Raw genomic sequence first — 13,703 nt, 5'->3', positions numbered from 1 at the left:
AATAGCAGCACAGTGTTGATTAACCTATACTGCCAAACCCTGTTAAGAGTAATGTACCCAAAGCCTGTATTTCCAGCTTATTCAGTGACATGCCTACCATCCTTCTTTACTTAAAAAGACTCTCTTCCAGACTTGCCTTAGTCCTGTAATATAGCAAGAAATTTGGGATTCAGGCATATCATTTTTGCATTTCAGATTTAAATGAGTGTGAGAGCAGCCCCTGTAGTCAAGAGTGTGCCAATGTTTATGGCTCCTACCAGTGTTACTGCCGCCGCGGCTTTCAGCTTAGTGACATAGATGGAATTTCATGTGAAGGTAAGCAGAACTGTTCAGCAGATAGACAATGAGTGAGCATTTCTTATTCTCACCGTAACACACGCGAGAAGTTCTGTGCACCTGTAATTGTTTCATTTTAACATTAGTTTCTCTCTGGTATTCTCCTGTGAAGCACTGAAACTATTTTTAATTAAGATCTCCCACCCATGTCCTAGCCTAGCAATATCTCTGCTTGTGTGGTGTCAGTTTTGTTGTTTATATTTAATTTTAGCTTGACATACTTTTGTAACTTGTCAGATTTGTTTATTTTTTTCTGAGGAACTAACAGAATTTCTAGGCTTCAGCAAATGAAGATACAAACACATTCGTATGTCACATGTGTAATATATAATATTACTAGGTAATATTTTATATATCCTCTTTTTGTGGCTCATTCTGAACTAATGTGTAAGTAGGTTCTCAAATACAAGGATGATGTATGTGGGTATGACCTTCCTCATGGACAAGATCCTGAATTTGGACTTAGGTGTCCAGGACTTACTACACAGAACACCTCGTTTTTTTTAAGAACAAGGACAAAGCTATTCCCCTCCCTTCCTTTTGTAAAGTACTATGGTACAGGTCACTGTAAAATGCTTCCTCTTATCCATTTATTTTACCTCTTGGGCCCATAATTTGATTTTCTTCACACCTGCATTTATTCCTGACAGCCTTCATTGACTAGAGCCACACCTCTCTGATGATCTTTTTACTTGCCCAGCAATTAGAATAATGAAATAATGTTTGAAGCATGCAGCAGGAACACCGTACATGTGCACATGGTTGAATGTCATGAACATAGAGTAAATTAGTGCTGTTTTCTCCTTGTAGATATCGATGAATGTGCATTACCTACTGGAGGGCATATCTGTTCCTTTCGATGTATTAATATTCCTGGGAGCTTTCAATGTACTTGTCCATCCACTGGTTACAGGTTGGCACCCAATGCACGCAACTGCCAGGGTGAGTTCAATAACTGCAGGGAGACCTAACTGGATTTTGGACTTTTGAAAAAAGTTCTAGCCAGGTTTTATGTTTTAAAAAAATGCTTTTCCTACAGCACTGTAGGTAAAGCAGTAAAGAGCAGCTTGAAATGTGAAGAAACCAGTATTTTATTATAAATATATAGGAGCTGTCTCTTATAAATTACATAGATTTCTCTTATAAACTGCAGAATACAGTAGAGAATAATTTTTGTAACATTATTAAGCAGTTTTTAAAAAATCCTGAAGATTACCTGTGAAATGGTATGAGTTAGTTTAGCCATTAAAAGGCAGTATCACGCTGTAAACATTTCAGCAAATATTTAAGTTTTGTCCACTCAGTGGCAGTGCTGCTCTTCCTTTTCCTGTTCTGGCCTGTTGCTTGGCTTCGTTTTCTTCTTTTTTGTTCTCCAGCCCTTCCCTTCCAATCCTGTAATAATGTTTAATTGCACCCCATGTTCTGTAGGACCTAATAGGATACTTTCATCATCTGGCACCTGCAAGTAAAGCCATGTGTTTAAACCACTCACCTTTTTCCTTTTGGCAGATATTGATGAGTGTGTTGCAGAAAGCCACAACTGCTCTTTCAATGAGACCTGCTTTAACATCCAGGGGGGCTTTCGCTGCCTGTCTTTGGAATGTCCAGAAAATTACCGCAAGTCAGGAGATACGTAAGTACTTTCTGTTTCAAGGTTGAACAGTTTTTTGGTGACGTGATCTCCTGTATGTCATGCTACTGCCAACTGAATATGTAGCGGATTCTGGCAAATACGTATTTTGCTGGTAGGCCTGTCCTATGTTTTGCACACACAGGTCTGGTCCCTTTCTCAGGCTCCTGTTTCAGTCTAAAAAGAAGGTATTCCCTTAAAAAAAAAGCCATGTGTCAGTGGTTTGCATCATAATGATCTCTAGAGCCATAAGCAGGTGTTTTCTCTCTGGCTACCTTGCAGGCAACCTGTTAGCAGAGTTACCTTCAGCTTCAAAATCCTGACTTGTATTTCCTTTCACACATAGTCTTTCCTTACTGTTACGCTCCAGTGCAAGAGTTCTTTTTAGCTCCTTCTTTGAATTCTTGCCAGTCCTGTTGCAAAGCATTGCAAGAATGTCTTATTTAACCTCTGTTGAAAAAGGGAATCCTAGCAAGGCTGGTATGTTAGCTGCTGCTCGTATTTGTGTCTCTTAACCTAGTTCAGAGAAAATCTGTGCATTCTGGTACTGAAAATATGAGGCAGCTTTGGAAGGAGGGGCAGCTGGCAGCTCATTATTACCCATCAAATGGGGCTAGCAAAGTGAAGTTGTTGCAAAATTTCAGTCACATACCTGAAGTTTATGGCTGATGCAGATGACTGCTTTTCCTCCTGCCTTGTAACTCTGTGGCCACCCTGTACTCCAGAGATTCTTCCAAAGGCTGCTCCATAGTCCCCCCATGTGCCCCATACCCAGGTAAGTGTGTGCTCCACCAGCTAGGGAGGAAAGATGAGAAATCATCTTTGTCATCAGCCTGCTGTTGCTTTTCACAGACAGTGTTTATTTGCCCACCATCTCTTAGATAAAAATGAGTGCTCTGTGCCTCCTCTGTTAATGAAGCTAATGCTGATCTTCATCAGAGAGACTGTGGGGATTAGTTAGTTTCCATTTAAGCCTTCATCTGAGAAATGCCATGTAAGTGGCACAGCAGATGTGTTTGTTAGAATGCTGTAGAGGGAGTTCATGGTATAAGAACAGGTATTTGTATTCTGAGAAGTGTCAATAGTAATTAAATTTTTAATTATGTTTGTCAAATCGACAAACAAGCAGTGCCTCATGATGCAGATGTTCTCTTTATTTGTAATATTGTGGGTTCAATTGTATCCTAATTCAAAGAAAGTAAATTGCAATGGGCCAGTAAGCAGAACTAGCAAATTTCTACTCTTACGGACAACCCTGAGTTACAAAGTTCAGTTTATTAAATATGCATCATATACACACATTCCATTTAACCTTTCTTATCTATATTTTTATGCATGTGCTGAAATTAATGGCTGTTTGAGATGTAAGGAATCTTTTGGGGAAGTAGTAGAATGTCTAAATTGTTTTTCTGTGTCTGGGTTACTGGGGCCCTGTAATGGCTTACTCTGCCTAACTCGAACAGACTCATAGGGAGAGATTCTTCTGATGTGCTAGGGCTATAATTAGGCTATGAGTCAGACACAAATCCTGTAGCTGCTCAGTGAAGTTCTAATTATTTTAATTCCTTGAGTTATCATCTTGTTGGATTTATTAGGTTCTTCCCTCTCAACAGCTACAGACACAGTTACTAAATTTATTGTAGAAAATGTGTTCACATAAACCAAAGAGAATATGAATTCATTACCTTTATTGTAAAAAGTCCAAGTTAGTTCAGTGGAGAGGTAGATACTATCATGCTTAGCCAGTATGCAAGTATTACACCAACGTGCCAGAATCAGGCTCAATGTATTGGGTTACCTTGGGCCCATTGGGGAACAGATTCACAAGACAGCCCTTTAGCATCCTTTCTAGATACGAACTAATTACATATTTGTGATTCATTTATTTCTGGCATATATAACCCAACATAGCTGATAGCTAGCATATCTTCATTACCTTTTGCATGCTAATGACATTAAATCACTTTTTCACCCAGCCTTGGGCCAGGATTCTAAAATCATATAGTTGGCTTTTCGTAACATCATATCTATTACAGCTACCATTTTCCTCTCCTTTTTATTCAAAAAACATTCCAGTTTCACCAACTTGGCATACCATTAGAAAGACAAGACATTTTCCATTCCCGTCAAGTTGGCACTTCATAGGATTTTTTTTACCCTATTCTACACTACTTTTTTTGGAACAGCTGTAATTTAGTAGGCCTTAGTCCTGCAAATCCAAGTTTCTTCATTCTTCTTTTTCCTTAAAGCTCTTATGTACAGGCAATAGCCTTCAGTGATCCCAAAGTTTCCTTACTCAACACCTTTAAAGCAGAGATTTTTTGCATGGTGGCTGTTGCAGTGGTGATTGTCATCAGATGAAATAATGTCAGGATCATGCCATGCTACAGGCTGAAAGCTCAGGATACTCTGTGGATACTCTGAGCTTCAGGAGGAAACAGCCAATGTAACCTTCCTCAAAGACCAGCAAATTGCCTGGCATGGTCTGATTCTTAATGGTAGCAATTTTATTGAAGGTCTTCTCTCTTTTGCTTAAATTCTGCTTTTTTTTTTTTTTTTTTTAATACCTTGATCAGCCTCTAGGCTTGGTATTTTTCCAAGGGTAATTAAGATCTACTGCTACGTACAATAGAACTTAACTTGCTGTACTGCTTTGCCAAACACTTTTTGTTTTCAAATTGCATAACAATTAAATTCTCTTTATGCGACACCGAAGTCTAACATTGGTAATATTTCAGCCAAGAAAAACAGTAGAAAAGATAAAGAAGCATTTATGGCGGCACGTCAGAAATGTGTGCTGCACTGAGCCAGACTGCGAAATATTTTTATATTCTAGACATGTCTATGTGTTAATAAGATTGCCTGATGCTTCTCATTATTGGGGCCTGTTTTTAATTGTACAGGATTTTGCCAAAACGGCTGAAATTTTGCATGCCAGGTGTTTGACTCAGGCTCAAGTTTTGGCCAAATTCAGCCAAAGCGCTTCACTCATTTCCAGGAAGAGTAGGGAGGAACACATTGTTTTGTATGTTTAAGACATTTTGGTGATTTTTTTTTTCCTTTTAACAGTTTGCTGTTTGCAGAAGACTAAAATTTGTTAGGAGATTACTTTTGCTTTTTTTGTCATCCTTACCAAAAACCTCTGAAAGTAATGAGACTGAGATGAGATGAAATTACCAACTTTCTAAAACTTAATTTAGCCTCTCTTTCATAAACCTTGGGAGATTAGGACCTTGATGGGTAATCTTCATCCTCCCCTGTATGTCAAAACAGAGTCAGGTCTACCTGGATTGTATCTGAGAGTTTGTTTAACTTTTGCTTCAGGTCCTTGTGCGATAAGGATTTCATAGCCTCTGTGGCAATCCCATCTTTCTGTTTGCTTATCTTTCTCAGGGCGATTTAATTCTTCCTATCAATAGAGAGGTCTTTCTTTTTTAGCAAAAAAATACTCTTTTCAGATTTAGCAGACCTGAGCTTCTTGCAGTTATCTAGAGCGGTTTAAAATGTGCGGGTACCAACTCCCCAGACTGCCTGAGTCTGCTCCCACATATATCCACAGGAAAGAAGCCAAATTTTCCCTATAACATCAGCTCCTATCTGTCCTGGGCCAGGTGCTGCTGGCCCTGACAACCCCAGAGCCTGTTTCTTCTGTGGTTTCAAAGACCACTAAGACTCCATGGATAAGAAGGCTGTTTCTAGCATGGGTGAGAGAAGAGCCAGCTTGGTAAGAAGGGATAAGGAGGCTGAATGTAGGGAGGGAAGGATCTGCAGGTATGACCAGAGGAGGAGAATGAATGTAGGAGACACTTGAGGGGTAGAAGATAAAATTGGGTAAAACAGTTTAGAGATGAGAGGGAAACAAGGGTCATTGATGCTAGATTTGGATTAAGACTGTCAGAGCAAAGAATAATTTGGGATGGCTGCACATGGGGGGGGTGGTGTGTGCTTTGGGACTAGGGCTGTGGAGTAGAAACTGAGAGAACCAAGTGTCAGCCAGGCAAGGATGGAGCAAGAAGGGGAGGATTGGCACGGGCTGAGTAGGCAGTCCTGATGCCAAAAGTTTGAGTGAGCAGGAAGGGCAGTGGGCAAGGAAAGGGGATAGGAAGAGGGAGCCAGGGAAAGACAAATGAAGGAGGCAAGGATTGAACATGAAGGCTCAGTGCTGAGGGCAAAATGAAGATATGTCTGTCTTTTATATAGCTTGAAAACTCCTTGAGACATTCAGCTCCAGCAAGGAGGAATATGCAGAGTATTTGTCCATCCTGTCTACTGTTGTGCTGTATACTTTATTCCTGCTTGAGCCTGAAGTGGGACTCCAGATTCTCCTTTGGTTAAGAAACATCTGTGTAAACCAACCATCAGTTTGTTTCATTCCCTTTACGTTCTGATCTGTTTAAGAAAAAAGCCACCTTCCCTACATAGCTCCTCTGTTCACATAGATGTAGAAATCCACAATGTGGTAATACAGCCTGGCTGATGGCTCATCTGGGCCTCAAGGTGTGATGTAAGCTGCTGAAAAGAAATACCCACTGATGACAGCATAAGTGAGTGCCTTTGTAGTAGAGTATATTTTAGGAGGGCCAGAAGATTGTTGCAGCTCTGGAAATCTAAAGGGTTGAATTTTAGAGATGTGTAGTGTATGGTTCAGTACTAATACTTTACTGGTCCTTCAGCCTGTTGAGGTGGTTCCCCTGTATGAAGTAAATGGCAAAGCCATAAATCCCGCTAAAAAGATATTTGCCCTTCAGTACATGAGGAATTGTTGTATACCATCCAGCTCCTTTGGGCACAGTGGAATAAATTGCCTCTTGTACTATGTGGAAATCACGATCAGAAACCAACAGGAAGGAAGGCAGAAAATATTTTCTCCTCATTTCTCTGTTTGTAAACGTTGTATTCGTTATCTAAAATATAATCTCTCTAGTTTTGGTAAGTTGTACCTTCCTTTACAAGTAACCAGTGTTTGGTACACAAAATGCAAACTATAAGTAGTTCTTTGAAACCAGTATTTCGACCACATAAACCTAAGAGACCAGAGTAGTAGGTGAGCTAAAATAATCAGGAACAAACTCGGGAATAAGCGTTTAGCAGCATTATATGCTTATTTTTATAGGCCATGTGCCTAATTGCAGAGGTTTGCAGAGATGTTTACATAACTGCCTTGCTGCAAACTGGTGCCTGTTTTACTTAGGCTCTGCAGTGTGTTTCACTGGCAGCATCTTGCTGCCTCCTTAGCACTCCCCTTCTCCCACCGGGTGCCCCGTGCTCTCCCCCACAGCCGCGCAGCCGGGTGGCAGGCACGGCAGCTCCACGGCCAGCTCATCCATCCTGAGATGCCACGGAGCTGGAGCAGCACCCATGGGCTTGGGCTTGTTGTTGGATTCCCCCACCTTATGATTTTCTTCTGCCTACTAAAAGGAAGCTTTTAAATAAAGTCTAGAGAGTACATTGGGATTTAAATGCTCGTTGCTTATTGCCTTTGTGGTGCGTGACCCCAGAATGAACTCCGGTTCTTGCAAGCAATAATATTTGCTATCTCTCCTTTGTGGTTATTCGATGGAACAATTAGTGCACATTAACTAAACCTGTAGCACAGTGTGCAGTGTGTAGTGTGCACCACCAAAGAATAAGATAGAAGATGATTAATTTTGAGTAATTCTAGCTCCCAGCTGCAGGAACATCTATCTCCACAAACAACTTTCTGAATCAGCAGAATGTCCTTTTTCAAGTCTTAGGAAATTGGATACTTTGGTTTTTCATTCTCTTTAAAAATTCTGGCTATGATAAGATGTATTTTACTTTCATAAAATAATAAATCAGGGCATTTTATGGGCATGTAAATGCTTCCAGAAAGATTTGAACAAAGAAAACATTTCCAAATAAAAAGTGTCTTGACTTGCTTCATTATTTTAGCAAAACCAGGTAGCCTTGTGATTTCAAGAAAACCAAGTAATTCTCTTTAGTGGAGTTATTGATGACATTTCAGAAAAGAATGCAGAACTCACTATACCTGAAAATATTACAAGAGTATCCACACCTAATTAGCCGTCCATCCTGTGAAGACTTGTGTGTGCTCTTTACACACATGAATAAAATTAAGTCTTCAAAGAATTGCTTTGTACTTTCATTTGCAAGTGGTATTAAAAGAAAACATAGAACACATTAACTGAAGAACTGAGGGTGCTTTTAACTATTCCTTTTGAAAATGCTTATTTTGTGTGTAATGAGAAGTTCCTGGAATTCAGGGTACTATGCACTGGCAACAAATGTGAGGTTTGCTTATGAGCCACAGCTCTGTTGATACCAGATACTCGTGATAGGAGCTCAATTTTATACATCAAACTAAAATAAATTAAATGCGCACTCAGATTTTCTTGAGGTAGTAAGAAGCACATCATGCTTTCCTACTGGAACATTTCTTAGTAATTAAATTAATAAATAGTTTAGGTTCCAAACCATCAGCTTGTGGACTGAATATTGCTGTTGAGTAGAGAGACTCTTCTACGTAATTCAAATTAATAATTTAATGATAGGTCTGCATGAGGCAAGTTTGGAGCGAAATGCAAAACCTGGTTATCCCCAAATTCTGCAAAGGCAATATCCAGCTGAGATCATCATACCTACCTCTACTTTGGCACACCTGTCTGAGAGTCTGTTCAGATATCAATTTGCATATGATCATTTGGGCATATCTTTAATCTGAAATACATATAAACCTTCCTTGTATGCAATTCGTTAAACACTTCTCAAACCCATCAGGTATCATGATGTGTCAGATTTTCATTACCGTGCTGGTAAACTACAACTTTCTCTTCAATAGCAGTAACTTTAATTCCCATACCTGTCAGTGCCATATTTTACTGGCCAAACTTCACTTCTCTCACTGACAGAAAGGGAGAAGGGAGGAAATTGCCCCCTCCGTGCAGATCAAGATTTCTAGTGCTGACATTCAGTGTTCACTTTCAGCCTGTATGGGTGATCTCTTCCTAGTTATCTGGATTTTTCACTGTAACACAGTACCTAGTGATAAGGGAAGGAAACAGCAGGGGCAACTTTCTCATTCACCAGCATCATTCCTGTGACTCAAGGCTGCATAAAAGTGAACTGGATGTGTAGGGCACATGCTGGAGACATAAGGCCATTGAATCCTGTTTTTAGCGCTTGCCTACGTGGGTGTTAGACTGACTCAGATTGATTCTCCTGGTAGCACAGAGAAATACTGTGCCACTCCGGTAGGAAGAAGGTTTGTCTTCAAAGCAAGTGAACCTTAACATGCAGGCAGCATTGGAAATGAGTTTCCTCTTATTCCTCCTCTGTATAGTGTCAGATGGTGACCATACATAATGCAGTATCTAGAGCGCCTTTTCTGTCTCAGAAAGTCCAACTCCTTGTATGTTTTTGGTTTTATGAATACTTTGCTCAGTCTTTATAAACAGCAAGATGTCCCAAGTAGGACTCAGTCAACTCAATAAGGACTTAGGATCTCTTCACTTATTTAACATATGTCCGACAATCAACAAAAAAATAAAACTTGGAAGGGAGGAGGGAGAGGTGAGGGGAAGGCCAGTGTTCTCCCTAGGAGGTGCTTAGCTGGTCTGAATGCAAATAAACTCTCACCCACACGGAGGTGCCAGACTCAATTCATCTGTGTGCAAAGAAAGGGCAACACTTCTGAAAGTGGCAGCGCTCCTCCAAAAGCACCAACCACAGACAAGCTCATCCTTATTTAATAAATGTCCGTTTGCTGTATGACTGAGTAGCCAGGCTGAAGAGTGGATACAGTGTGCAAGTCAACTTATCTTTTCCCACCCCCACTGCCCTTGCTGTCCTATCACGCTTGCTAAATGTACGCTAATCTCCCTCTTGTCTTGTGTTCTCACTTTTCTTGCAGTCGCTGTGAGCGCTTGCCTTGTAATGAAAATAAGGAGTGCCAGAGCCTGCCTCTGAGAATAACCTACTATCACCTCTCTTTTCCTACCAACATTCAAGTACCCACCGACATTTTCCGCATGGGCCCTTCCAATGCTGTCCCTGGGGATAAAATTCTGCTATCCATCATCAGCGGGAACCAGGAGGGTTTTTTCACCACAAAAAAAGTGAACAACCACAGTGGCATTGTGGTCATGCAGCGGCAAATCACAGAGCCCAGAGACCTTCTTCTGACAATTCAAATGCAACTTTCCCGCCATGGAACTGTCAACACATTTATTGCCAAACTTTTTATCTTTGTCTCTGCACAGCTTTGATCCCTAACTTACAGGCATCGCTGGCTACTTTTTCTCTTCTGAGAGTAGCTTTTTTTTCCCAATTTTAATAAAGTTTCAGTTCACCTGTTGCATGCTGAACTCGCATTTTATTTGCCATCATCATTACAGTTCTTCACTTTTCCCTATCACTGAATGTCTCAATTTGGGGAGATTCTTACGTGTACTCTGCATGATTATAAAAAGCAAAAATTGGTGTCCAAGAGCTTATTACTTGAATATACCAAGGACTGAAAACTATTAATTTGCTTTACACAGTAGTAGAGTTGGTATCATTTGGTGATGAACAGCTACATATGTTTAGGCCTAAATTTTCAAAACAAAATAGGTACATAACTTGAGCTGCCTCAACTGAGACATCTTTAGAGAGTTTGATCACTTTGGATTTTCTGAAAATCCATCAGAAGGGCATAACTTAAGACCCTTAGCACCTCATAGGTGCCCCAGCACGCAAGTCACTTCAGAAGTGTGGAGCCAGATTCTCAGGCTGTTTTAATTATCATTGCTCTGTTGTAGCCAGTGACCTTGTGCCTATTTCCACCAGGTACAAGTCCCAGTTCCAACTTTTTAAGGTTGGTACAAAAGAGGATTTCTTCTAATGAACATGTATTTTAGAGATTTTTTTATCTTCCTTTCTGTGGAATTTCCACTGAATTGAGAAACTAATGACAGGAAAACAGCAATGAACTTCCTAGCAGCATTCAGCTAGTAGCAGAGAGTTCCTTTCTGTTTCACAGGCTATTATCCTCAGATGTGTCTACAGGAACATTTGAAAAAGATATTTAATTGGTCTCACAACATTTTTGTCTCTCCAAATTCCATATCAGAGCTGATACATTTTTAACTGTTAAGACTTTACTCACCACCACCAAATCCCCAACCAAACCCTAGCAGACTTGAAAGATCAGCCAAAATTCCAATATCCAGATCTTTCTTTCCTTACTTCTATGACTTTCCTCCTGTGCTTCTATGCAATCAAGAGCGGTGTAGACAATACTACTGGAATTTCTTTGGAATTCTTTTGTTTTGTGATCTGGAAAAGGATTTATTTTACTCTTCAGTCCTTGTATTGGTAAATATGAAAAGCTTAGTCCCAGAGGTATGATCCAATGATTTATGCTCTTTTACACCATCCTGATCTTTGGTATCTCTGCTGCCCAGTACTTAAGCACCATAGTCCATCCATGAATGAGGAATAACCCATTTCTATGCACATATGAAAAAAAAGCTTCACTATGTAAAAACAGACAGCAGAGGCAAGGTACGAGATTAGAAACTGGGAACCTTCTTAAGCAAGATCACACACCTTAATCACCTGAACACAAGGAATTACTCTGTTAACTGTAAGCTGTGGGCTCTCAGGCTCATCATCAGCCAAGGACCAGATTGGGGCATGATCACAGCACTCTGCCAGCATATTCCATGTTCCCTAAGGCAAAGTTTATCCCAGCTGGCTGACAGGAGTTCAAGTCTCATGAGGAATGCCAGCGTTTAATAAGTCTGTTGACACATGCTTATAAAACTGCCAGAAGTTGCCAGTGGGGATAGAGCCCCAGCTTTAAATATTGAAAACACAAGCCTGTGCTACTTGAGCTAATGGGTTTCTTACTGCCACAGAAGATGCTTGTATATAAATGCCCTCTGGCTACCAGTGCATTATGAGGCCGTAATTAAGTAGGATAAAGATTCAAAAATAAACTTCATTTTTGCAAGCATTAATATAAATTTGTTTGGCAGGAAAAGAAGTGTGTGTGAGAATTTGGCCCTCAGTATTGTAAAATGCTACCGTATTGCATTCAGCAAGGAGATCAAGAACACAGAGCTCAGATTCTCTTGTATGAGGGGCTTTAATGCTGCAGTATAGCTGGAATTTTCAAGAATATGTATGTAATTATGTAGAGCCATTTATGTGCATGGTTCTTTCCAAAGGAAAATGAAATCGCAGCTCCTGGTCCAAAGAACTTATTAATTGAATCCAACAGAGAATATGAAAAGCAATGACAACAGGACACAAAAAAAGGAAGCAAAAATTGTATTTAGGGAAAGATTATTTGCAAAATAATCAGAACAATTGAGCTGGTTCTTAACTTTTTTCTCTTCTAAATGAAAAAGGCCTGGAGGAGGTACCAGCTCCAAAGCTGCAATTTTTTTTAAGAGGGGCAAAACTTGAAGGAAAGATTTTAATAAAGAAAGTTCTCAGCACTTAGGAAGAAACTTTTGTCAGTCACTGTCCCCACACATGAGCAAAAAGGAAAATGTCAGATAATCAGGAGATCAAATGCAAATATGATGTATAGCCATATAATAAAGTACTTTTGAGATCTCAGTAAATCATTAATAGCAAATACTGGGATTGGAAACATGCAAGTTGTCAAAGAAATTACTCCAGAAGATATCTAAAGATGTGCTGTTGAAGTATTGAAGGCAGATCAGATAATGAGAATTTAGGCAGGGGAAAATGAAAGTGCACACTGAAGTTTAGCAGTGTGGACAGAGCATGCAAAAAGAAAAAAAAAAACAGCTGTAGAATTTGTAAGAGGAGAGAGAAACAGTGCAAGGAAATAGAGCTGACAAAAACATTCCTGTGTCACATGTATGATTGCAGGCTGGATAGATCTGGAAACTAGTTTTAGTAAGGAACTAACACAAATCGCTTGTGATCAGTGTGACCCTCCATTTCTGCATGCGGGGTACCTGATTCAAATCAGAATGCTTCACTTCAGTCAATCAGAAGTGAGAAGTAAGTTTTACCTAGGACTTAACCAAATTCATGGCTTTATTTGATTAGAATTTCAGAAATGTTTTATTTGCCAAATTTTATTCCAGCTGTAGTCAAGAGTAAAGCTCCCTTTTCTTCTCCGGAAGGAGCAAAGGCAGACCAAATAACAAACACTTTGAACACTTTACCACATTGTTTTGGCATGCAAATCCTATTATCTAAATACACCTAAGAAATGTGAGGATGCTGTATGCATTGTACCAGTTGTCCCAAATGTCCCAAAGTGAGTTATGTAAGCTACTGTTTATTTGGGTCCTTAAAACCTTTGATGATGCTATTGTCATTATTCATGTGCCATATATGCAAAGAGTAAAACTTTTGAAGAACTTTTTCAGAATTTTTAAACATATAATGCAGTGTTTGTTTGTAGGGGTGTATAGCTGTAAATGTCTACTAAACTGCTCTATACCAGTAAGGAAAAAAAAGGGAGAGAGGGAAACAAACATGAATTATGTACATTTTGCATCTATATGTATTTTGAAATACACTATTTTACACTGGAACTTGACTATAATATTTTAGTTGATCCTTATTTGACAGAGGTTCAGCTAGCTGGAAGTCCTTTCCTAATTTGGCAGCTGAGGTTTAAAATTAGGGAATAGAATCTGTTATCCTAGGTCTGATTATTATGTCCATATATATAGAATTAAGTTGTTCTAAAATGACCAGCACGAGGCATTTCTGCAGAAAGCCC

At 39.6% G+C, this 13,703-nt stretch overlaps 1 protein-coding gene across 4 annotated transcripts in view; it reads left to right on the top strand.

Annotated features, from left to right (window-relative positions):
• FBLN1 (fibulin 1) overlaps window positions 1-13,703 on the top strand; it is a 77,552-nt gene that overhangs the window by 42,792 nt on the left and 21,057 nt on the right. For 3 of the 4 annotated variants that reach the window (XM_051641094.1, XM_051641068.1, XM_051641084.1), the window contains 3 exons: window positions 196-315; window positions 1,147-1,278; window positions 1,846-1,969. In XM_051641094.1, the coding sequence (XP_051497054.1) occupies window positions 196-315; window positions 1,147-1,278; window positions 1,846-1,969 (376 nt within the window). Of the gene's footprint in view, window positions 1-195; window positions 316-1,146; window positions 1,279-1,845; window positions 1,970-9,857; window positions 10,301-13,703 lie in introns of those variants that run through there. The other variant, XM_051641077.1, reaches the window with a different exon arrangement.

The sequence above is a fragment of the Apus apus genome, chromosome 1 (genome assembly GCF_020740795.1).
Source record: "Apus apus isolate bApuApu2 chromosome 1, bApuApu2.pri.cur, whole genome shotgun sequence".
NCBI lineage: Eukaryota > Metazoa > Chordata > Aves > Apodiformes > Apodidae > Apus > Apus apus.
The sequence above is the reverse complement of the archived record's forward strand: the minus strand, read 5'-3'. Positions and strand labels throughout refer to the sequence as shown.